Source organism: Paroedura picta, chromosome 4 (assembly GCF_049243985.1).
Source record: "Paroedura picta isolate Pp20150507F chromosome 4, Ppicta_v3.0, whole genome shotgun sequence".
Taxonomy (NCBI): domain Eukaryota; kingdom Metazoa; phylum Chordata; class Lepidosauria; order Squamata; family Gekkonidae; genus Paroedura; species Paroedura picta.
In genome coordinates, this window is record NC_135372.1 from 103,195,698 (window position 1) to 103,217,314 (window position 21,617).

A 21,617-nucleotide genomic window follows, 5' to 3' on the forward strand; every position below is an offset into this window, starting at 1 on the left:
CTTCTGTTGTATGCTCATTAAGTGTATTCCTGACCAATATAATGTTTACATTTTTAGCTGTCTTAGAAGTAAGTAGATATTTCGCTCTACATCTATGAATGTCAGGCAATGTTTTTTATTTATATTCCTCACTGCAGTATAAGTGCCATCATAAGTTAATGGGATGATTATCCTATATGTGTCGTTAATCCAAATCTTAGGTATCATCAAGGATTCCCTTGATGTGTTCCTAGCTTTATAAAATGCTTGAGAATTATTAAGACTACTAGCTTCAAAGCCCGTTCCTAAGAATGGTCCTTGAAAGGGTCCCCTCCCCTGGCCCCCAGCCAGGCAGTTTAAGGTGGCTTTGGGCTGCAGCTCGCAGCCAGATTAAGTGGGGCAGGCGGGGGCTGACCAGCTCATTAGCAAGCCTAGGACAGAATTCCTTAGCAGGCAGTCGGCAGGCCAGGAGGCCCTCATTAGCAGGCCCTTCTTGGCATGCTGGGAGGCCCTCCTTAGCAGGCCCTCCACCAGGACCCTTTGGCCAGGGCCCTCTCCCCTTACCTGCTATTGGCTCCAGGCACTGAGGTGTGTCTGAGAGCAAAGAGGCTAGAGTCCAGGGACAGAAGGCGGGAGCTGCAGGGGCAGGGCCAATCAGGGTGCAGCTGGCTTTGCTGGCTGCACCCTGATTGGCCCTATTCCAACTTGGACAGCCGGTCACGTTCCACCCCCCAGGCTGTTTCACAAACATATAGAGGAACCAAGGATAAGGATTGTAATGCTGATCCTTGTCATAGTCTATCTAAGCATTAGAATTTTGAAGCCATTTCCGCATATGCAAAATGTAGCTGGGCAGCCTCTGAATGTTGGTAGTATATCCAGGCTCCTCCACATGATGTCGCCAACATCCCAAGGCTGTCCAGTAGGTGGCTCGCAATTTCACTTAAAATTTAGGAGGATTTTGTGCATTTGTAGTTGCTTATTTATGTTTTGTTTTTAGATCCATGGGGATATAAAATATTGTACTTAATTACTTTAGATATTCCAGTTTCATATATTTCAAAAGCTGAGGGTCGTGATGGAGCTGGTACAGTTCTGCAGGACCTGCAAGATGGAGCTCTTCTACCAGGTCTTTGGTTGAGGCCAGAGCAATATGAGATCAGAGGCCCCCTCCTCAGGCTGGACCAGCTCAATAGACTATGCCAGCCCATCGGGCAAGTTGCCACTCCCTCCCTATGACTGGTGACAGGCTGCTGGGCTGGGGTTGGGGAATGGTTATTATTCACTGCTAATCTTGTGGGTTGATTTGCTAGATTTTAATGGGGATTTTATTGGAGTTTCATCTGATTTTTGTTACCCACCATGAGCTGCCCTGGGAGTGGCAGACTGAAAGTCCAATAAATAAACAAACAAAAACAAGTACAATTCATTATTTTTCTCCCCTCCCCTTTCATTATAGGTTCATTTTATGAGGTTTTAGTCCAATCTATATATGATGACTTATTATATTTAATTTATGCAGTGCTCAGTTGGAATTTTACCACTGAGGAAGGTTAGCCAAAATGCATTTGGTTATTGTATATGTAAATCTTTAACCAAAGCCAGATTGAGATGTTGTACCCCATGATATAATGTCTAGGGATAATGAATATACCCCAGCAAGCTATTTTCATACCACTATCATTGAAGGAAAATCATAGTCAAATAGTTGCACATTGTTTACCAATCAGCAGAAACTTGTGTTAATTTTGGTGACGTACTTTTCTGTCTTTCAGCAATCACTTGCTCTTCTCCTCCCAATATTACTGGGGGCACTCATGATGGAGGAGAAGGTATTGAGAATTTTGCCTATAATTCAACACTAACTTACACATGCAATAATGGCTCTTCACTAATTGGAGAGGCTACTGTTCATTGCACAACTGAAGATAAAACAAAGGGAATCTGGAAAGGCCCTGTTCCTGAATGTCAAGGTAACTATATATTTATATATATTTATTTATATACATTAGGCTGAAAGCATGTAACTGACCCAAGTAATCCAGCAAGCTTCCATGGCAATATTGGGGATTCATACCCAGGTCTACCAGATCCTAATTCAAGACTTTAGCTACTACAGCACACTAGCCCACTTGTGTGTTTGCTGTTAAAAAAAACAATGCATTCATGCTGAAGCAGGCATTTATTTTATTTATTTACTTACAGTTCCATTCCCAGCCAGCCGGTTCGAGGCATCCTCATGTCTTAAAGCAGTGGTCCCCAACCTTTCTGAGGCTGGGGACCGGCAGGGCATCGGGCCACGCCCACGCATCGGGCTGCGCCCGCGGGCCGCACCCGCACATCGGGCCACACCCGCACGGGCGCGGCCCGGCCGATTCCTTCTCCCCGCCTCCCGCAGTAAGAAGCTTCCCGGGCTGCAAGCTTGTGGCCTGGGAAGTTTTTTACTGCGGGGGGGGGGGGCCGGGGAGAGGGAGCCGCGGCCCGGCACCGGGCCGTAGCCCGCAGGTTGGGGACCACTGTCTTAAAGTACAAGGCTTGGATCCTATGAACAAGCTCCATGTGCAATTGATAGCATGGAGTGCACTTCCTCTTCTGCTAAAACTTCCACAAGAACAATGATTTCCAGTAAGCTCTTGTGCAAACAGAAGTGATAGCAGAAGTGTGGTTTGTGGTATTGAATAGTGGGTTCAATAAAGCACGGAGTCACTTATAGAGTAAAACATCAGCTCCTTATTAAGATCACACCATAGAACTAATTGAACAGCCACCACCCAAATTTATATACAGTCCAGGGTTCCCACCAAAGCTAGTACTTGGCCCCTTGCGAGTTTCCCAAGTTCAAAAGGATTGGACCATTTAAACACTCCAATAGCAGGATGGATTCTGCGTGCTAATTAATACAATTACACATCTGCTTTGTTTGAATTGCAGTTCCTGCACTGCAGATCTGTTACACCAGCGGTCCCCAACCTTTCTGAGGTCAGGGACCGCCTCCAAAGGTGAGAGGAGAGCCAGTGGCCCAAGCGCCGCGCACGCGCAGCAGCTACACACAAACATGCATGTGCAGTTTTCGCGCATGTGCGTTTTCGCTACCAGGGGCGCAACCCGCATGCGCGGCAACTGTGCGCATGCGCATTTGCATTGCCGGCATGCCAGCACCCACGCCTGCCTCTTACCCTCCCTCTCGCAGTGAGAAGCTAGCCGGGCCTGGTGAGCTTCTTGCTGTGGGGGGGGGGGAGGCAGGCACGGCTTCCAGCAGCCCAGTACTGTTGATGACCCCCGTGTTACACGGCATATGCAGCATGTGGCAAAACTATCTAGCATGCACAGAACTTGTTCATCAGGTCTAAGTATGAATGCTTTAATGTCTGGTTTCTTTCAGATGCTGGTGAGAAAATGCTTGGTAGATCTTAGGTGTTTAGGGATGCCTGACAGTTTAGCCGGTGAAAAGGACCCCCCCCCCCCCCCAATAAGTTCACTGAGCTCTTAATCTGTGTTTGGCAGGTTGCTCCACTGTACTTCTTCACCATGTGTATTTATTCTCGTGCTAGATTTTTTTGCCTCTCATCCTTGTGAAATTGCTCTGCTCAGCAGGGAGTTCTTTTAATGACAATGATAATATTTTGTAAATCATATAAATAGTCATAAAGAAATGATGTACTTCAATAAATTATTAAAGTGTTGCTTGTTTTCAGTGTTATACAGGGAAGGCATCAGACATAGAAAATATTAAATAGTATTATTAACTTCTATTAATATGCTGATTAGAATAGTGTAATATGATAAGTTATAAACGATACATAGTTTAATGTGGCGGCATCAGAATAAAAAGTTATGTTTGATAAGAAAATCTTGAATATATTTCAGTATTTCCTAATGTCAGGTGATTCTAAAGGCATAAAAATATGGTTGCTATAGTTTGCTCTGATGGTCAGGAAGGTTCTGTTCATCATGAGTATATAATTTTTAAATCACTTTCCACCCTATTATTGGCTTTGTAGCCATGTCTTCTAGTTAAGAGGTAGAGACATCTATTTCTTCAGGTGAGTTTAGAGTGGAAAGCATACATTCATGTTTTTTCTTTGATTCTATTGATTTCCCTGCTAGCTTGGTCTAGTGGTTAAATATGGTGGCTTCTAATCTGGAGATCTGGGTTTGATTCTCCACTCTTCCACATATAGGCAGCTGGGTGACCCTGGGCTAGTCACAGTTCTCTTAGAGCTCTGTCAACCTCACCTTCCTCACATGGTGTCTGTTGTGAGAAGAGGAAGGGTAGGTGATTGTAAGCCACTTTCATACACCTTTGGGTAGCAAAAAGCAAGCTACAAAAAACCCAGCTTTTCTTTTTCCTCCCTTTCAGTCATATCCTTCCAAGGGAGGAGCACAGAGCATTTCCAGCCAATCACCTTTAGAAACAAGCTGCAGAGAGCTGCAGTTTTCTTTCCCTCTCTCCCTTATTGGGGGTGAAGGCTTTTTGTTTTGATTTTGCAAATATTATGGCAGGGAAAATAGGAGCAGCTATTTCCGAGACCTGTAAAATTTGACCCCTTCATCCAATTTTCTTGAAATTTTGGCTAGTTTTTAGTGGATTAGCAGGAAGTGCTGCACTGCAAATTTGGTGTGTGTGTGTGTGTGTGTGTGTGTGTATATCTATCATGTAAAGCACATCACTTCTATCTAATAAAAATAGAGACTTTCAACTCTCTTCTAAGTCCATGAAAATGGAATAAAATAAAGGATACTGATACAGAGATTATATTATTCTTGAGCCTCTCCCTGCTACGTGCAGACCTAGCTGGGAGCTGATCCTAGAATCATAGAGTTGGAAGGGGCCATACAGGCCATCTAGTCCAACCCCCTGCTCTACGCAGGATCAGCCCTAAGCATCCTAAAGCATCTAAGAAAAGTGTGTATCCAACCTTTGCTTGAAGACTGCCAGTGGGCTATCTCCCCTTGCAGCTCAGTTTAAACCAAGCTCCTTGAGGAGTCAGCCGATGTGGCACAAATTGGACAATCCTGGGCTGGCTCCTCTTGCAGTTCTGTTTAAAATGAACTGCAAGAAGAGCCAGCTCCAACCAAAGTGATGCAGAGCTTTCAACTCCCACAGTCCCAGCTGATCTTCAGCATACCCAGGAAGATTTGGCTTTATTTGGGCTCAGCTATACTGGTAACTATACTGGTAACTCAGCTATACTGGTGTCCATGGGGTCCCAATGGGTCGGACACGACTTTGCACCTAATCAGATTCTCTCATCTGCATTCAGCTTAAATAATACCTCCCAAATACTTGTAAGGTATTTTTCTGGTATTTCTTTTAGCTTGGCTTATGCCTAATGCACACCCACAGCTGCCACAGGCCAGTTATGACTTGATTGTACTTTCTACCACAGTGTGGATAATGCATGGAACTGCATGGGGCTCTAATGAAGGACAGTTAATCTTCCATTATTACATCATGCTTGCTCTAGAACCAACGGCTGTTCCTCATAATTGTATACTTCTAAATGTATCCCATGTCTGACCAAGAGGCTGCAGTTAGAATCATAGAATAATAGAATTGGAAGGGATTTCATGGGTCATCTAGTCCAGTGGTCCCCAACCTGCGGGCCACCGGGCCGCGGCTCCCTCTCCCCGCCCCCCCCCTGCAGTAAAAAACTTCCCAGGCTGCAAGCTTGCGGCCCGGGAAGCTTCTTACTGCGGGAGGGCGGGGAGAGGGAATCATGCCCTGCCGGTCCCCAGCCTCAGAAAGGTTGGGGGCCACTGATCTAGTCCAACCCCCTGCACTATGCAGAACATTCATATCCCAATCACTCATCTACTGTAACCTGCCACCCCTTTGCCTTCACAGAATCAGCCTCTCCATCACATGGCTATCTAGCCTCTGTTTAAAAATTTCCAAAGATGGAGAACCCACCACCTCCAAGGAAGCCTGTTCCACTTCCAGTTGCTGCACTTCCAGCTGTTCCTTCACTAGTACTCTCTTGCCCGCTCAGGTTTTGGAACAGAATTAAAATGCTGCTAGCTACAGTCTTTGTGGGTGTCTTTCACAGGGAAAAGATTGGATAAAGGTATCCCCTGTGCAAGCACCAGGTCATATCTGACCTTTGGAGTGACGCCCTCCAGCGTTTTCTTGGCAGACTCAATACGGGGTGGTTTGCCAGTCCCTTCCCCAGTCATTACCGTTTACCCCCCAGCAAACTGGGTACTCATTTTACCAACCTCGGAAGGATGGAAGGCTGAGTCAACCTTGAGCCGGCTGCTGGGATTGAACTCCCAGCCTCATGGGCAGAGTTTCAGACTGCATGTCTGCTGCCTTACCACTCTGCGCCACAAGAGGCTCTTATAAAAGATTGGATACATATAGGTTAATTAAACAGGCAAGGGAGAAGAACAGAAGAGAAACAGAGGCTGTAGCTTTGCTTGGTGTCATGGATCAGGAAGAGGTATAGGTCAGCTGTCTCCAACCAAGCACTTGATAAATCACCTACACAGCCTTGTATACTGCAGTGTTGCTATGTATTTGAGCAGGCTCCATCTAAGTCAAGATGGCAGGATCCCAGGAGACTTCCTGGGTAAGTGGCAGCATAAACAAGTTCTCAGATTTCTTGGGTGTGCGTGTGTTAATACTATTGTTGCTATGACAAGATGTGGCTGGAAAAAAGAGCAGAATTATGTTACTCACCTTGGAAATTATAAAGGAAGTCCAAGATACATGTTTAATATTGGCTGTTCAAGAGGCTTCTGCAGTTTCCTAGCTGGTTCTCTCCTTTAGCCAGTACTTGGCAATGACACATTGGCTCAATGACATAATGACACATTTTTGCCTTATATATCTGAAACTCCAGGTTCAAAATCCACTGTATACTCAAATCTTGATGTGCCTTTATTTCCCAATAGTGAAATCAGCCAGACCTGATCCAGGATTTTATCTTCTCACTACCAGGCACATGAAATGAAAAGTTAAAGTTTTTTTTTAAAGAGTTTTGGTTGAGTATTCTATGTAGTAGAATATTTTTGTTGCAGTTATTATATTTCAGACACCATGAATCAATCTCCTAAGAGCAATAGCAGTAAATAAAGAGGTAATAGTAAATTTTGAGGGTGAAAAGGCCCCCATTCCTTCTTTGTACTGGATGAAAAAGACCTTAGGATAAACCGCTCTTGTTTTGCCCTGGGGTGCCAAAATAAGTCCCAAAAGCTGAAGCCAGTCTGTCTAGGGCTCCTAACCAGCCTACAAGCAACTGCTGTAAGTGAGGGAAGGCAGGAAGCTGCTAGTGGGGGTTAACAGACAAAAAGGTGCACTTAGCAGTGTGAGGTGGTCAAAGCTGTCAAGAAACAGAAAGGAAATGGATGGGGGTGTGTCTAAAAGTGTGGGTAAAATACCCGGGGGGTGGGGGGAATGGAAGCAAAGGCAGAGAGAGAGGAGATGTTGTGTGGGACACACCTCCAATGAGGAGAGGGCATTTATCAACTGAGGACCAATCATGGATCTTCCACCCCCACCCCCATTCTCCTCCATGCTGCTTCCAGCCACATGTAAGGATGAGAAAGAGCCGCCAGAATGTGAGCTGGGGAGGTAAGGGAGTAGGCTGACCACACTCTGCTATGGCCGCAGTTTCAGCTCTGGTGGCCCAGCTCACCTGGTTGACCCTCCATGCTCACCTGCGACACTCACATGCCTGAAGTGAGAGAGCCCTCTCTTTTCTTGCTGTCAGGAAGCCTCCCTCCCTCATTGCCTTGGGAAGGAAAAGGGGCATCCATAGCAGCCAGCCTATCTAGAACACCTTGAGCTTGACCAAAGGGAGGTGGTCCAACCTGCTTTCTTGCTGCAGGCGGAGGTGAGTTTTCTTGTCTTTTTACAGTGTACACAGGCAACCATGCAGTGTGGGGCTTTTATTCTGTAATCCGCTGTGAGCCACCTTGTCTGGGAGTGGCAGGTAACAAATCTTCCAATCTTTAATCTGCTCCTGCGGAGCGGATTAAATAAAAGGCTAAGGGCCGTTGGGGAGGAGTTAGGGCAGGCCCTGTCTGGGATAAAAACGTAGAGTTTTCCACCCCCACCCGCCGCCGGCCGCGCCTTCCTTCCCCAACCTTGCAGTTCGCCGCCTCTCCCCGGCCTTCGCCGCCGCGGACAGCCCTCGCGCTCCAACAGCCTCCGAGTGCTCTACGCCCACACTACAAGAACACGAGCAAGCCGCTGTGCCGCCAGCGGCCCGGCCAGCCCGAAAATGGCCACTGCCATCCGGAGACCACCGCGGAGCCACTGACACCGTCGCCCCAAGCCGAGCCGCATTGCCGCACGCTGCCGACCTCGCCTTCTGCATCTACGCACAGACCACGAGACTGCTGGCGAGCCACTCCGCCACCAGCGGCCTGCCCAGCCCTCGCTGGCCCCAACTTGGCTGCCGCCACCCGGGCACCGCCGCAGAGCCACTCACACAGCCGCGCGAAGCCGAGCCATCACCGCCCGCTATGACCCGTTGCCCTGCCGCGCACACGTGCCACGGTGAGTCTCGCCGACCAGAGGGGGACCCCCACAGTGACACGCCACGGCCCCGGGAGCCATGCCCACCCGCTCAGTCACCTGCCACCACACGCACCCCGCAGCTAGTAAATAAATTCCTAGTAAATAAATTAATCCCTTGCATAGAGTCACATGAAGCTTGCTTGTGGTATACCACCCTGCTCTACAGGAGCCCTCCCACCCTTTGCCCACCTTCCTATAACCTGTTCTCAAAATGGGCAAGGAAACATTTGTGTCAGATTCTGCCCTCATAACAAATGGGTTTGACACCCCTGCTTTACCCTAACCCCCTCTTTTGATGTAAAAGGGATTTTGTGCCAAGTAATAAGACAGTCATTTAGCTTTTCAAACAATGTATACATATGCATGGTAAAGGAGATCTACAGAAATGATCTCAGGAAAATTTTCTTTGTGGAGCTCATTGTTTCTGAGGAAACTTTTAAAATCAGGAGGCACTGAGCCTTTTACACTCCCCAGGAATAAAACTTGTTTGATAAGTTCACCCCTTTTTGTGCTTTCTGCTATATGCATTGAAATGCTGGGACTTTTGCTGAATGAAATCCACAGCATTTCTCAGTGCCCCAGACTCAGCTGTATACCATCAACTGCCATCTAGATACTTATCCAGTTTTTGTGAAACAGACCTGAATTTGCCTGGCCAAAAACTATGTAGTTCCTTTCTGGGAAAATATGTTTATTGAAGCTGACATGAGCTACTTCTCATTCCTTAAGATCTCAGGGACTTCACATGCTACCACCACAGCAAAGTTTAAACCAGCTATAAATACCTCACTGTTGGCCTATCCTGGTCACTAGGAAGAAGGAACTGTGAGCAATAGTTTCTCGTTCTCATGACAATAACAATATTTATGTATCCTCTAGCTGTACTTCATATGCTGAGGGCACATGCAGTGATGCTGGGCTCTAAATGGTTGCCTATTGCAGGATCTCCATAGCATCTGAAATTTTCCCTTGTGTAAAAAAATAATTAAGGCTCTAGAGAATGAAGACTCAAAGACCAAGACTTCAGTGAATGTATATGACTGTCTAAAACTTTGTACATCCTATTAGTTGCCTCCATAGAGCAAAATTTATTTATGGCACAGAGCATTAGCGGAAAATTGCATGAAAAAAATAGGAACTTATTGATTTTGGTTGCAATTGAACTAGCAATTGATGAAACAAAAATACCTCTTTTCCTTTCCTATCCAACCCAGAGAAAGATGAGTCATGTGCTTTTCTTTGATTAAGAATATTTGGTATCATATGAAAAGATTTAAGCATCATTGAAAAGCTGCCTGAAGGGAGATTCCACATGGGTGTTCAATCATCTATGACGGAGGTCCTGTGGCTGGGTAGAAGAGGGCAGGATTAGGAAGCACAACTTCCCTGCCTGGACTGTGTGCAGTTAACACCTGTACCAGTTATCAGAAATTTGGGAGTGACCTTTGATGCCTCCCTTTCCATGGAGGCTCAGGTCATGAAAGTAGCCCATATGGCCCTTTCCTAACTCCATATATTCAAGCAAGAAAAAAAATATTAATGACTGCATTCAGAATTGCTTGTAGTAAGAATAGGGAAGTAACACAAAATAGGTAAACAGGTTTGCATTGCTGCTGGATCAGATTAGGATCTAGAAGACTTTAAGTCTATCAATAGCTACTAACCATAGTGACTAAGGGGAACCTCCACATTCAGAGGCACTAAACCTTTGAATACCAGAGCCAGGAGGCAACATCAGGGAATGGCCTGCCTCTATGCCCTGTTGTTGGCCCTCCAGAAGAATTGGTTGGTCACTGTGTGAGACAGGATACTGGACTAGATAGACCATTGGTGTGATCCAGCAGGGCTGCTCTTATATTCTTATCAAGAGGAAATGCTACTTTACAGACCTGTTTTGAAATCCAAGTTCAGTTGGTGATCTTGAAATATGTGACACTGAACCTAAACTGTCTTACAAGAAGAAGAGAGAGCCATATATGCAGTTCTAAGCTTCTTGAAGGAAAAGTAGTATAAAGGTGTAGTAGATAGGCTAAGCACTGGTCTAGCAGAGGCTGTTAAATCACTATTTAATTGTTTTTAGATGTTCAAAACAGTGCAGTAACAATTTCTGCAATCCTAAGCAGGGATACTTATATTCTAAAAGTCCAGCTTCTTTTTCACACGCCTTTTCTCAAAGTAAGATCATCTGCAGAAGTACTACTGGTATTAGTATGGGGAAAAATTCCTTTAATTATAAGCACATATAATATCCATTGAAAAGCAGTATAGAAGTGAAATATTTTGTTGGTAAAATGAATACAGAAGGTGATCTCTTGCTATTTGAATACATGTGAATCCAGCACTTGCATTCTTAAATTATTAATAGTGGGGTTAATAAAACATGGTATTTAGTAGTCACAAGCAGCATTTTTCTCATTTTGAAGCTTTGTTGGTAATCTGTGTTTAAAACAATTTCATATCCTAAAAATCTGACTGTGTTGCACTCCAACTGTATATCACAGCACTTTGGGAACTGCTTACCACAGAGAAAATGTTTCATAAAAACATGGAGAAATAACAAAAGGGGAAGGTACACTATGTGCGACTTCAAATGCCTTCTCACTGATGGAGTGAATTAATTTTCAGGATAAAGGTTGTGTGTGGATATCATAAATGCATGCACTGAGCTAAAAACCCTTTCCTACATAACTTCATAATCACTGTGGCTTTTCTTATATAAAGAAGGAAGTGAAATGCAAAATATATCTGTGTTGGTTGTTCTCTGAACTCACTTGGGGTAGCACCATGAAGTGCTGACAGGAGTGTACTTCCTTATCCACAGTTAGGCAACAGAAATAAGCAAACATAACCGAACACAAAGAAACGTATCGTATTGCATTTGAGTTGGCTGCTTGACTCTCACTATGATGGCTCATAACCTTTTCCTGCTGCATAATATGAAGAAGCTTAGCAAATACGTATTTACCGCAAGGAAAAGTTACAAGGAAAGATTGTAACTTCTTAAGGGTACAAAAAGACAACAAGGGTGACACAATCATGACTGAGGCGCATAAACGTCGTAAACAGTGAAGAGAATAACAGAAAAAATTCTCACACCTCCACCCAACGCTATAAGTACTTGCAGACATCCAGTGAAATTTCTCTACCAGAGGGAGGCTCAAAATGGCTTACAGTCCACAACAGACACCCTGTGAGGTGGGTGAGGCTGAGAGAGCCCTGATATCACTGCTTGGTTGGAACAGCTTTATCAGTGCCCTGGCGAGTCCAAGGTCACGCAGCTGGTTGCCTGTGGGGGAGCGCAGAATTGAACCTGGTTCGCCAGATTAGAAGTCCGCACTCTTAACCACTGCACCAAACTGGCTCTGGACTTATGACCAACAAAAGAACACACACACCATCTTTGCTCCAATTTACTCACACAATATTAAAGAATTAATCCAACACAAATTGGCACACAAAGCAGTACAGCACAGTCCTAACCAACTTGCTCACAAGCAAAAAGCACGTAGCTCAGTGCACCTTTCCCTGAAATTAAATACATTAGTTGGATCTTGGAGCGTTAAAAAGGCGAGAAAGAGTAGAAATCGAATATAATTGTATTGACATACATGTTCGTTATCTAAACGGCGTCCTCAATTTTACGCCCAAGTGCATATACATCCCCTCCCAACCCCAATGCTGTGGAAATCAGCCACTCTCCAGTTTGACGAAATTCTGTCAAATCATGCAAATCCTGTGCAGTTGTTAAGGCGCGTTGCATTCAGTGGAGCCGAGGAAGCATGCCATGCCAACTCCCTGAGGAGGAGGCGACTAGACTCGCGCCCGACGTTACACACACGCTATCCCCCATCCCATACACGCGCCCTTCCAGCAAAACCAAGCGGCTGTTTCTCTGACTGTCTCTACACGCAGGCGTACCAAACCTGAAAGCGTCTCTACCCATGCGCGCATGCGTCGGCTGCGAGAGGGCGGGGTGGGGTCCGGTCATGTTTCCTCTCGAGGTAGCGGCGTCTATTCCCGTCGCTTCCCTCTTAAGCACGGCAGCAGCGAGAAACTGCGTCCCCGCCCCGTCCCGCGAACGGGAAAGGCCTGACTTCCCTTCAGGGCCTCCTCCCTCTTCTGCCGAGCGGCTCCCAGTCGGGGCTTCGCCTTTTCCGGACTCCCGTTGCTGCCATGGTGCAGCGTCTGCCTGCCTGCCCGGGGGCGTTCGTGGCGTCTGTGTGGCTGCTGCTGCTGTGGTCTGAGGTTCGCGGTGAGCAAGGGGGGCTTGGGTGGTCGCTCTGGTGTAAGAGGCCCGGTTATAACTGCAGACCCGCGTGAGGCGGGGGGGGGGGGGGGAGAGCGGCCTCTGAATGTCGCTCCGTGGGCGCTACCGAGAAGGGCCGCTACGAACATGACTCGGCAGGCGGCTGAGGCGTCGTGCCTATGAGCACCGCGCTGGCTTTGTGGGAGGCTGGCACTCCTTAGGGCGTCTCTGTCCCCTTGCTGGCGTTTGGGGACTTTTGCTACCCCCCACACCCCAATTGCGGGAATGAGAAGACTGGCAGGCTCTTCCCGAGCACCTTCCCCACTTCTGCTTATGGCGTCGGATTCTTCAGAAGTGTGTGCATCTGTTTCTTCAGCATCTCCGGGGAGATGTGGCAGAGCTCTTGGGACTCTCCCCAGCAGCAGTGGAGGGGATTGAAAACTTCGGTATTAGTATTTAGGGCAGGGGTAGTCAAACTGCGGCCCTCCAGATGGCCATGGACTACAATTCCCACGAGCCCCTGCCAGCACATCTGGAGGGCCGCAGTTTGACTACCCCTGATTTAGGGGGTTTGCCTGATCTGTCTGCATAGCTGTTGTACCTACTTCATAAAACGCAAAAATAGTATTGTAAGACAATGGTCCCTAACCTTTTTATCACCGGGGACCACTCAATACCAGGGACCACTCACTGGGGACCACTCAACGCCTTTTACTGAGGCCTGGTGAGGGGGTAGTTTACTCCTCTACTCTCAACCACTGCCCTAACGCTCTCTGATCGCTATGGTAATGTTCAAACATCCCTTCAAAATAAGATACAGACATGCCACAACAATGGAGTGTATTGTAAAGGGCTGGGGGGGATGAAGTAAAGGGCCGGGGGGGGGGGGGAAGGCATCCTTCCGGGCCCACCTCCAATTAGTCCAAGGACCACAATTATTTAGAGCCACTATGTGGTAAAGATATCTATGAATGTTTCCAAGTTGTAATTACTGTTTTGCAAATGATCATCTAGGAATTGCATAAGAACATGCATGTATATTTTGTTCATTTTAGGAAGCAATAACATGAAAAATACATATTTAAGTTCTTAAAAATTATAAACTTTCCTGATTGGCTTTGGAGATCAATGAAAGCCTAAGCTAAAATTTATCTCATCTAGCCTGTGGAAGGGAAATTGTATTCTCCAGTTTAGTATGGAACTAACAAGTAATACAGACAGTGAGGTATCAAAGTGACCTTTGTGGACAGTATTTAAATTCTGAAACAAGTGAATGGACAACCATCTTAATAACTGTTTAGGTATGTTAAAATTAGCATGCACTGGGGTTGGGTGGATAAAGTAGTAGCTGTATTGTTTTTAAGCAGGTAAAAGGTTTATTCCAATGAGAAATAATGTTCACATAGAGTTTTGAGTTGTTTGAATATAACATTTAAATCTCATTTGACTGAGAGATTTTTCCTAAGTAAATATTTTAGTTCCAAGTTTTTAAAAAGTAGAACATAAAAGTAATATGAAATACTTTTAAACTTGTTTGCTAAATGTAAGTCAAACTTAACACAGTAAATTTGGTCATGCTCAGGACAAAAAAAAATATGGGAAATTTTCCAGGAAACCCGCATTATTGATAGACGTCAAAGAAAACACACCTTATTGTAGTCAGTTTTGATCCAGTTGTATTTAGCAGATAACCCCAAGTGTGTCTACTAACATCCTTTGAAGCTCTCAGCCCATTTTTCTCTGATGTGGCTTTATGAACACTCTAGAGTTCAGTGCTGCAATCAACTTTCCTTCTCTCAACATAACCAAACTTCATGTGTTTATTTCCAGGTGACTGTGGCCCTCCTAGAACCTTCCCCAATACTAGGATAAGGCAAAACGTACAGCAAAGCTCTCCTGTTGGGACCAGAATAACTTACGCTTGCATCCCAGGTTATGAAATGACACCTGGAACACGATTTATTTCTGAATGCCTTCCAAGTTCATCATGGTCAGAAGTCTCTATAACTTGTCAAGGTGAGTATATTCTGAAATTTGGATAGAAACACTTATACAAAGCCTTCTGCAATCTTACTTTTTAACTGGGTACCCAGATGGTCAAGAAGTAAAGCAGAAAGGCTTAGCGCCTATTTTACGTCTGTTTTTTTCCCCACAGGTCAAAGGGTTTAGGCACATCTAGAGATGGCAGTAGCCAAAGGATAGTGTCTGGCTGGCAGGTTGACATGGATAGAGAGGTTGTCGAGAGGCATTTAGCTGCACTGGATGAGTTCAAATCCCCTGGGCAGCATGAAATGCACCCAAGAGTGCTTAAAGAACTTTCCAGAGAACTTGCAGAACCCTTGTCCATCATCTTCGTTACGTCTTTAAGGACTGGAGATGTCCTGGAGGACTGGAAGAGAGCAAATGTTGTTCCGATCTTCAAAAAAGGGAGGAAGGATGACCCTGGAAACTACAGACTAGTGAGTCTGACCTCTGTTGTGGGAAAGATAATGGAGCAGATATTAAAGAGAGCGATCTGCAAACATCTGGAGGACAATTTGGTGATCCAAGGAAGTCAGCATGGTTTTGTCTCCAACAGGTCCTGTCAGACCAACCTGATTTCCTTTTTTGACCAAGTAACAGGTTTGCTGGATCGTGGAAATTCGGTTGATGTCATTTACTTGGATTTTAGTAAAGCTTTTGATAAGGTTCCCCATGATGTTCTGATGGATAAATTGAAGGACTGCAATCTGGATTTGCAGATAGTCCAATTGTATACGGCACTGGTCAGACCACACCTGGAGTACTATGTGCAGTTCTGGAGGCCTCACTTCAAGAAGGACGTAGATAAAATTGAAAGGGTACAGAGGAGAGCGACGAAGATGATCTGGGGCCAAGGGACCAAGCCCTATGAAGATAGGTTGAGGGACTTGGGAATGTTCAGCCTGGAGAAAAGGAGGTTGAGAGGGGACATGATAGCCCTCTTTAAGTATTTGAAAGGTTGTCACTTGGAGGAGGGCAGGATGCTGTTTCCGTTGGCTGCAGAGGAGAGGACATGCAGTAATGGGTATAAACTACAAGTACAACGATATAGGCTAGATATCAGGAAAAAATTTTTCACAGTCAGAGTAGTTCAGCAGTGGAATAGGCTGCCTAAGGAGGTGGTGAATTCCCCTTCACTGGCAGTCTTCAAGCAAAGGTTGGATACACACTTTTCTTGGATGCTTTAGGATGCTTAGGGCTGATCCTGCGTTGAGCAGGGGGTTGGACTAGATGGCCTGCATGGCCCCTTCCAACTCTATGATTCTATGAAAAAAATCATTCTATGAAAAAAACCTCTTACTGGCTTTTGGGGCAATCTTTAAACAGACTAAAAGTCAGACAAGGGGCCAAACTCCAGAGAGACACTGGCGACCTACAGACATGACATCACAAAGAGCTCCCCTGTGTTAAATTGAGAAGAAAAAAAACCTCTTACTGGCTTTTGGGGCGATCGTTAAACAGACTAAAAGTCAGAAAATGGGCCAAACTCCAGAGAGACACTGGATACCTACTACAATACAACACAATACCTTTATTGGCATAAAGCAGATTAGGAGGATATACAAAGATAGTCAAGAGGATACCTACTAAAATGACATCACAAAGAGCTCACCTGTGTTGCCTTGACAGGAAAATATCCTCTTACTGGCTTTTGGGGCCATCTTTAAACAGTCTAAAAGTCAGAATGCTGTTTCTGTTGGTTGCAGAGGATAGGGCACGCAGTAATGGGTTTAAACTACAAGTACAACGATATAGGCTAGATATCAGGAAAAAAAATTTCACAGTCAGAGTAGTTCAGCAGTGGAATAGGCTGCCTAAGGAGGTGGTGAATTCCCCCTCACTGGCAGTCTTCAAGCAAAGGTTGGATACACACTTTTCTTGGATGCTTTAGGATGTTTAAGGCTGATCCTGCATTGAGCAGGGGGTTGGACTAGATGGCTGTATGGCCCCTTCCAACTATGATTCTAAGTAGCAGATGTGCTGCAAAAGCAAGAATATACTCACATATAAGCCAACCCGCATATAAGGAGTCACCTAATTTCAACACAAAATCTGGGCAAACGTATTGACTCGCATATAATCTGAGGGTGGGAAATGCAGCTACTGGTAAACTTACAGAATGGCCTAAGCACCTAATCTATGCTTCCAACATCATAGGCTCTCCCATCCAGCCTCCCCCCACCAACAATTACAGAAAAGTCAAGAGGATGAATATCTGCTGGTTTTTGTACCCTGCTTTTCACTAACCAAAGGAGTCTCAAAGTGGTTTACAATCGCCTTTCCTTCCTCTGTTGATGCCAGACACCCTGAGAGAGCACTGACAGAGAGGCAAGAGAAACAAACAGTGACCCACAGGCCAGCTAACCAGAACAGAACAACAGTACCCTTAGTTGGCAACCTACTACAACAAGTACAACATCAACCAAACTGGGAGAATGGACTACTCTAACTACAGCTACAGTGCACCCCCAGAACAAAATACTGAAATACAGAACTGTAAAACTGGACACTGAAAAAAAACTGTAAAAATCAACTTTTAAAAGAAACACAACCCCAAGAAGAAAAGGCAAAAAATGTTGCCCCTCAGATAAAAGAAGAAAGAAACACTAGGAGAAAGAAATAGTACATCTCAAAGCACCCCCAAAACCCACCCCACCCCATGCTCCCAACAGCAGTACTGAATACCTGTTGAATACTAGATTAGGCTTAAGGTTCTGGTAATCACCTTCAAGGCCATATGTGGTCTGGGCCCTGAGTACCTGAGGGACTGCCTCTCTGCCTATGCCCCCAGACAGTGCTGCACTTTAAAAATACCAGCAAACTAGTGATTCCTGGATCCAGGGAAGTCTGTCTGGCCTCAACTAGAGCCAGGGCTTTTTCGGTCCTGGCCCCCACTTGGTAGAATGAATTCCCAGAAGAGATCAGGCGGTTGCCACAGCTGAAGCAATTCCACAGGGCCTGCAAAATGAAGCTCTTCCACCAAGCCTTCTGTCAAGGTTAATGAAAGAGCCACCAACTAGAGCTCCGTAGGCCCCTCCCACCACCACCTGTGCCCAGCAGAGGCACAGGAGGACTCCTAATCTGGAAATACTCCCAGAAAGAGCTGAAGTACAGTTGTGCAGTTTATAGTTACATAGTTACAGAGCTGTAAAATTATAATGTTCTACTGTTAGAAGTGTTATAAGTTCATGATGCTTTCTTTGTGTTGTACCACAAATCTTCATTGTAAACAGGAGGGTGGTATATATAAATGTAATAAAATAAAAATAAATAGTTAAGCCTGTACCTTCTTAGCTGCATTCTCTAATAAGAAACACCAGCAGGGATTTCAGTCTTCCCTGTGTTCTCATGCTGCTACTTTTATGAAATAATAAGGCAATGTCTTAATATTTCTCCTAGGAAGACGATGTCCTATTCCCAATATAGAGAATGGCAGGATTGCAGGAGAAAGTGATCTTCGGCTTGGTGATCGAATAACCTTTATCTGTGATGAAGGGTGAGCTGAAGGTTTCCTACAAGATCGGTTTCTATGAGTGTAAGACTTTAGGTCTGTTCTACTCAGATTTGGCAATAGTTGCTCACTTTGGGGAGTTAATTGGTACATTTTTAGAGTAAGGGATAGAATTGGCTCTTAAGTAATTTAATGAGTTAACAACCATTTACTAGGTTCTTTGCTCAGCCTCTGTGTAGAGTTTAGAAGCTTATAAAATCTCACCATATGACTGCTAGTGTATAAATGATAGCCACAAATCTTCATGTTGCATTTCATGACTTTCTTTACTGTATTATCTCCCTGCGGGAGCTTTCAACAAAACTGAGCTCTTTCACCAGGTCTATGGTGAGGCCAGCGAGGCAAGGAAGAGCTGACGGACTCTCCCCACCCCCAGTGTTAAGAGCATGCACCTGCTTGGTGATCTGTGCTCCCTTTTCCCACTCCTGCTCCTATATTAGTTTTTTTCTTGATTGAGGTCCTGTATGCTGGGTAAGAAGGGCCCATGTGAGGAAGCGTGGCTGCCCACCCTGGATGGTATAGAGCTCTCTACGGCTCACTCCGCTAGGAACCTGGGCATGATCCTGGATGCTTCCCTCACGATGAAAGCCCAGGTCACGAAGGTAGCTCGGCTGGCATTTTACCATCTCTGCCAAGCCAAGCTACTACCTGACCCCAGAACACCTAGTCACAGTGATCCACGCAATGGTCACCTCTACGCAGGCCTGCCCTTAGTCTTGACCCAGAAACTACAGCTGGTCCAGAACGCAGCAGCCAGGATCCTCACAGCAACTCCGTGAAGATGCCATATCCAGCCCATCCTCCATCAACTGCAATGGTTGCCAGTTGAATTCTGGATCAAGCTAAAGGTTCTGGAAATTACCTTCAAGGCCATACGCGGTCATGGCCCTGATCTCTTCTGGGAGCTCGTTCCACCAGGTGGGGGCCAGGACAGAGAAGGCTCATGGCCCAGTGTCCCTGAGGGACCGCCTCCCTGCCTATGCCCCCAAAAGAGCCCTATGCTCTGCCGCCACCAACCAGCTAATAGTCCCTGGCCCTAAAGAAGTCTGCCTGGCCTTGAGCAAGGCCAGAGCCTTCTCTGTCCTGGCCCCCATCTGGTGGAACGAGCTCCCAGCAGAGATCAGGGCCCTGACGAAACTAAAGCAGTTCCACAGGGCCTGCAAAAGGGAGCTCCTTCACCAGGCATTTGACTGAGGCCAGGCACAATCAGTCAACAGCATCAGCAGGACCCCTGCCCCCCTGTCCCTCCCCCCCCTCCTAGAAATCCACATAGACTCCTGGATCTGTTTGTATTATTAATGTTAGTGTTATGCAGTTTCGCTGTTACTATTAGTTAATAATATTAATGTTATAGTTAGTTATATGTTATATGTATAATTTTTCGGTTCCATATAAACCACCCTCAGCCTTTGGGGAGGGTGGTAAATAAATATGAATAAAATAAATAAATAACCCGCCACGAGTCAGGCATGAGAGTGGCGGGCAATAAGTCCAATAATAATAATAAAAATAATGATGATGTATTTTCATCTCACAGGTGGTCAATCTGGTATTGATTTCTTTGAAAGCTTAGTAGATTTTGTTATAATTTTCTCAGCTATGATTCGTGGCCTATAGTCATATTTGTAAACTTCTTGAGATAAATAGAAAATGTGAAAATAACTATTAAGTAATATTACTGGGGGATTAAGTAGCTTGCCTAAAGGCATCTGGTTAATGAATGTCACCTGGGCATTTCTATTTTTCGTAAAGCTTTGTCTCTTTCTTCGACAACTAAAAGCATTTTGTGAACCCGTGTGGTCCTGCTTTGTTGTTTCTTGTTTTTTGGTTGTTGATTTTTTAATGGAAATTCTTAAATCAAGAAGAAAAACAAGTATTTACAGGTAAGTGAATATTTTGGCTTAAACTTGGAAAGTCCACTGAAATATTTGGAAAAAAGCAGCTTCAAGCAGGTTTGAAGGCTCACTAACTAGGAATTTGGTAGTCGTGTGGGTTTTCCTGAACTATGTCAGTAATCTTGTATGACAAATGGAGTTGACAGCCAGTAGCGAACTCCTGAGACAGTATTCTGTATTTTCCTACATGTGCTCTATGTGCTCTAATATGTAAAACTCTCTCCCTATTAGACACAGAGTGATAGGCCACAATGGAGCTCGGTGTGTGTTGTATAACAACCAAGTTGTTTGGGATCGTGATCCTCCACTTTGCCAAAGTAAGATAATCTTTTCATCAAGGTCTTTCTTGAAGTATCTCACAGTGACACTCAAATTCAAGCTGCCAAGAATCCCAGTGTTCAAAACCTTTCCATGGGGCCCAAGCCTCACAGAGACATAACTCCAAATCCACATAGATTGTCTCTTCCATCCCTCTTTCTCCTTCTTCCAAATGGGCATTCATTACTGGTGAAGTGTGATAAAACTACCACAATAGTTGTCACAGAGCTGATGCCTTGCTGCCTCTCCAAAGGCAGGAAAATGCTGTGAAATGACAGCTGCTTTGTCATCTGTGCTTGGAAAATCACATAGGATGGAAAAACTGCTTCAGGGCTGCAGGGAAGCAGTTGGGATTTGTGTGAGAGGAAAAGAAAACCTGAGTTGATAACCAAAGTCCTGCCAAAAAGTTTTTCTTCATCAGTATCCCATTTCTGCAACAGCATTATTATTTTGGGTGTGTCTGTCATGTCTAGAATGATAACCATGCTCCTTTACCATAATGACCTAAAGAGTTCTGTTGATAAAAATCCAATGTTTACTGTATATAAGCTGAAGTTTATTTCTACACTACGCTACTCCACGTGACATTGCACTATTTTGAATTATACTCAACTGACGGGGTGGATTATACCAGAAAGTGCTTCCATATTATTACAGTGATCTTTGTGATGGATCAGTCTGGTTTAATCTTGCTCTGTCCCCCTTCCCACCTGTCCTTTGTCTATGTCAAAAGCACTGCACTAAGTGCACTGCACTAAGATGGGCTAGGGTGTTTGGGAGAACCAGTTCAGTGGAATTTATGTCCTTTCATGATGGTGATTACTGGAGGGCTCCTGAGAAGGCTCTGGTTTTACCTGCTGGGCATCTCAGTTTTACCTGCTAGATCTTTCTTAAACTTTGAAGTGTTTCTTCTCACATACTTGAGATCAAATATATATATGGAAAGTAAAATTATCAGGATTTTGCCAGGACTATTGGTTTCTGGACTAGGAAATTGTACTGTCTAATGCACAAATTTGTATCATATCAGTATCTGTTTAAAGACAATGGTTCGTCTGTAAAAGTTGCTGCTGGGAGAATTTCAGCTGTGTTTAAAAGGCATTGGAAAGATGTCAACTC

The 21,617-nt window shown here is 45.0% G+C and overlaps 1 protein-coding gene across 11 annotated transcripts in view; it reads left to right on the forward strand.

Annotated features, from left to right (window-relative positions):
• Positions 1-21,617, forward strand: part of LOC143836063 (complement receptor type 1-like) — a 56,352-nt gene that overhangs the window by 18,469 nt on the left and 16,266 nt on the right. For all 11 annotated transcript variants that reach the window (XM_077334848.1, XM_077334850.1, XM_077334844.1 and 8 more), the window contains exons 6-9: positions 1,755-1,952; positions 14,583-14,768; positions 18,174-18,270; positions 20,412-20,497. In XM_077334848.1, coding sequence (XP_077190963.1) covers positions 1,755-1,952; positions 14,583-14,768; positions 18,174-18,270; positions 20,412-20,497 — 567 coding nt within the window. The remainder of the gene's footprint in view (positions 1-1,754; positions 1,953-14,582; positions 14,769-18,173; positions 18,271-20,411; positions 20,498-21,617) is intronic.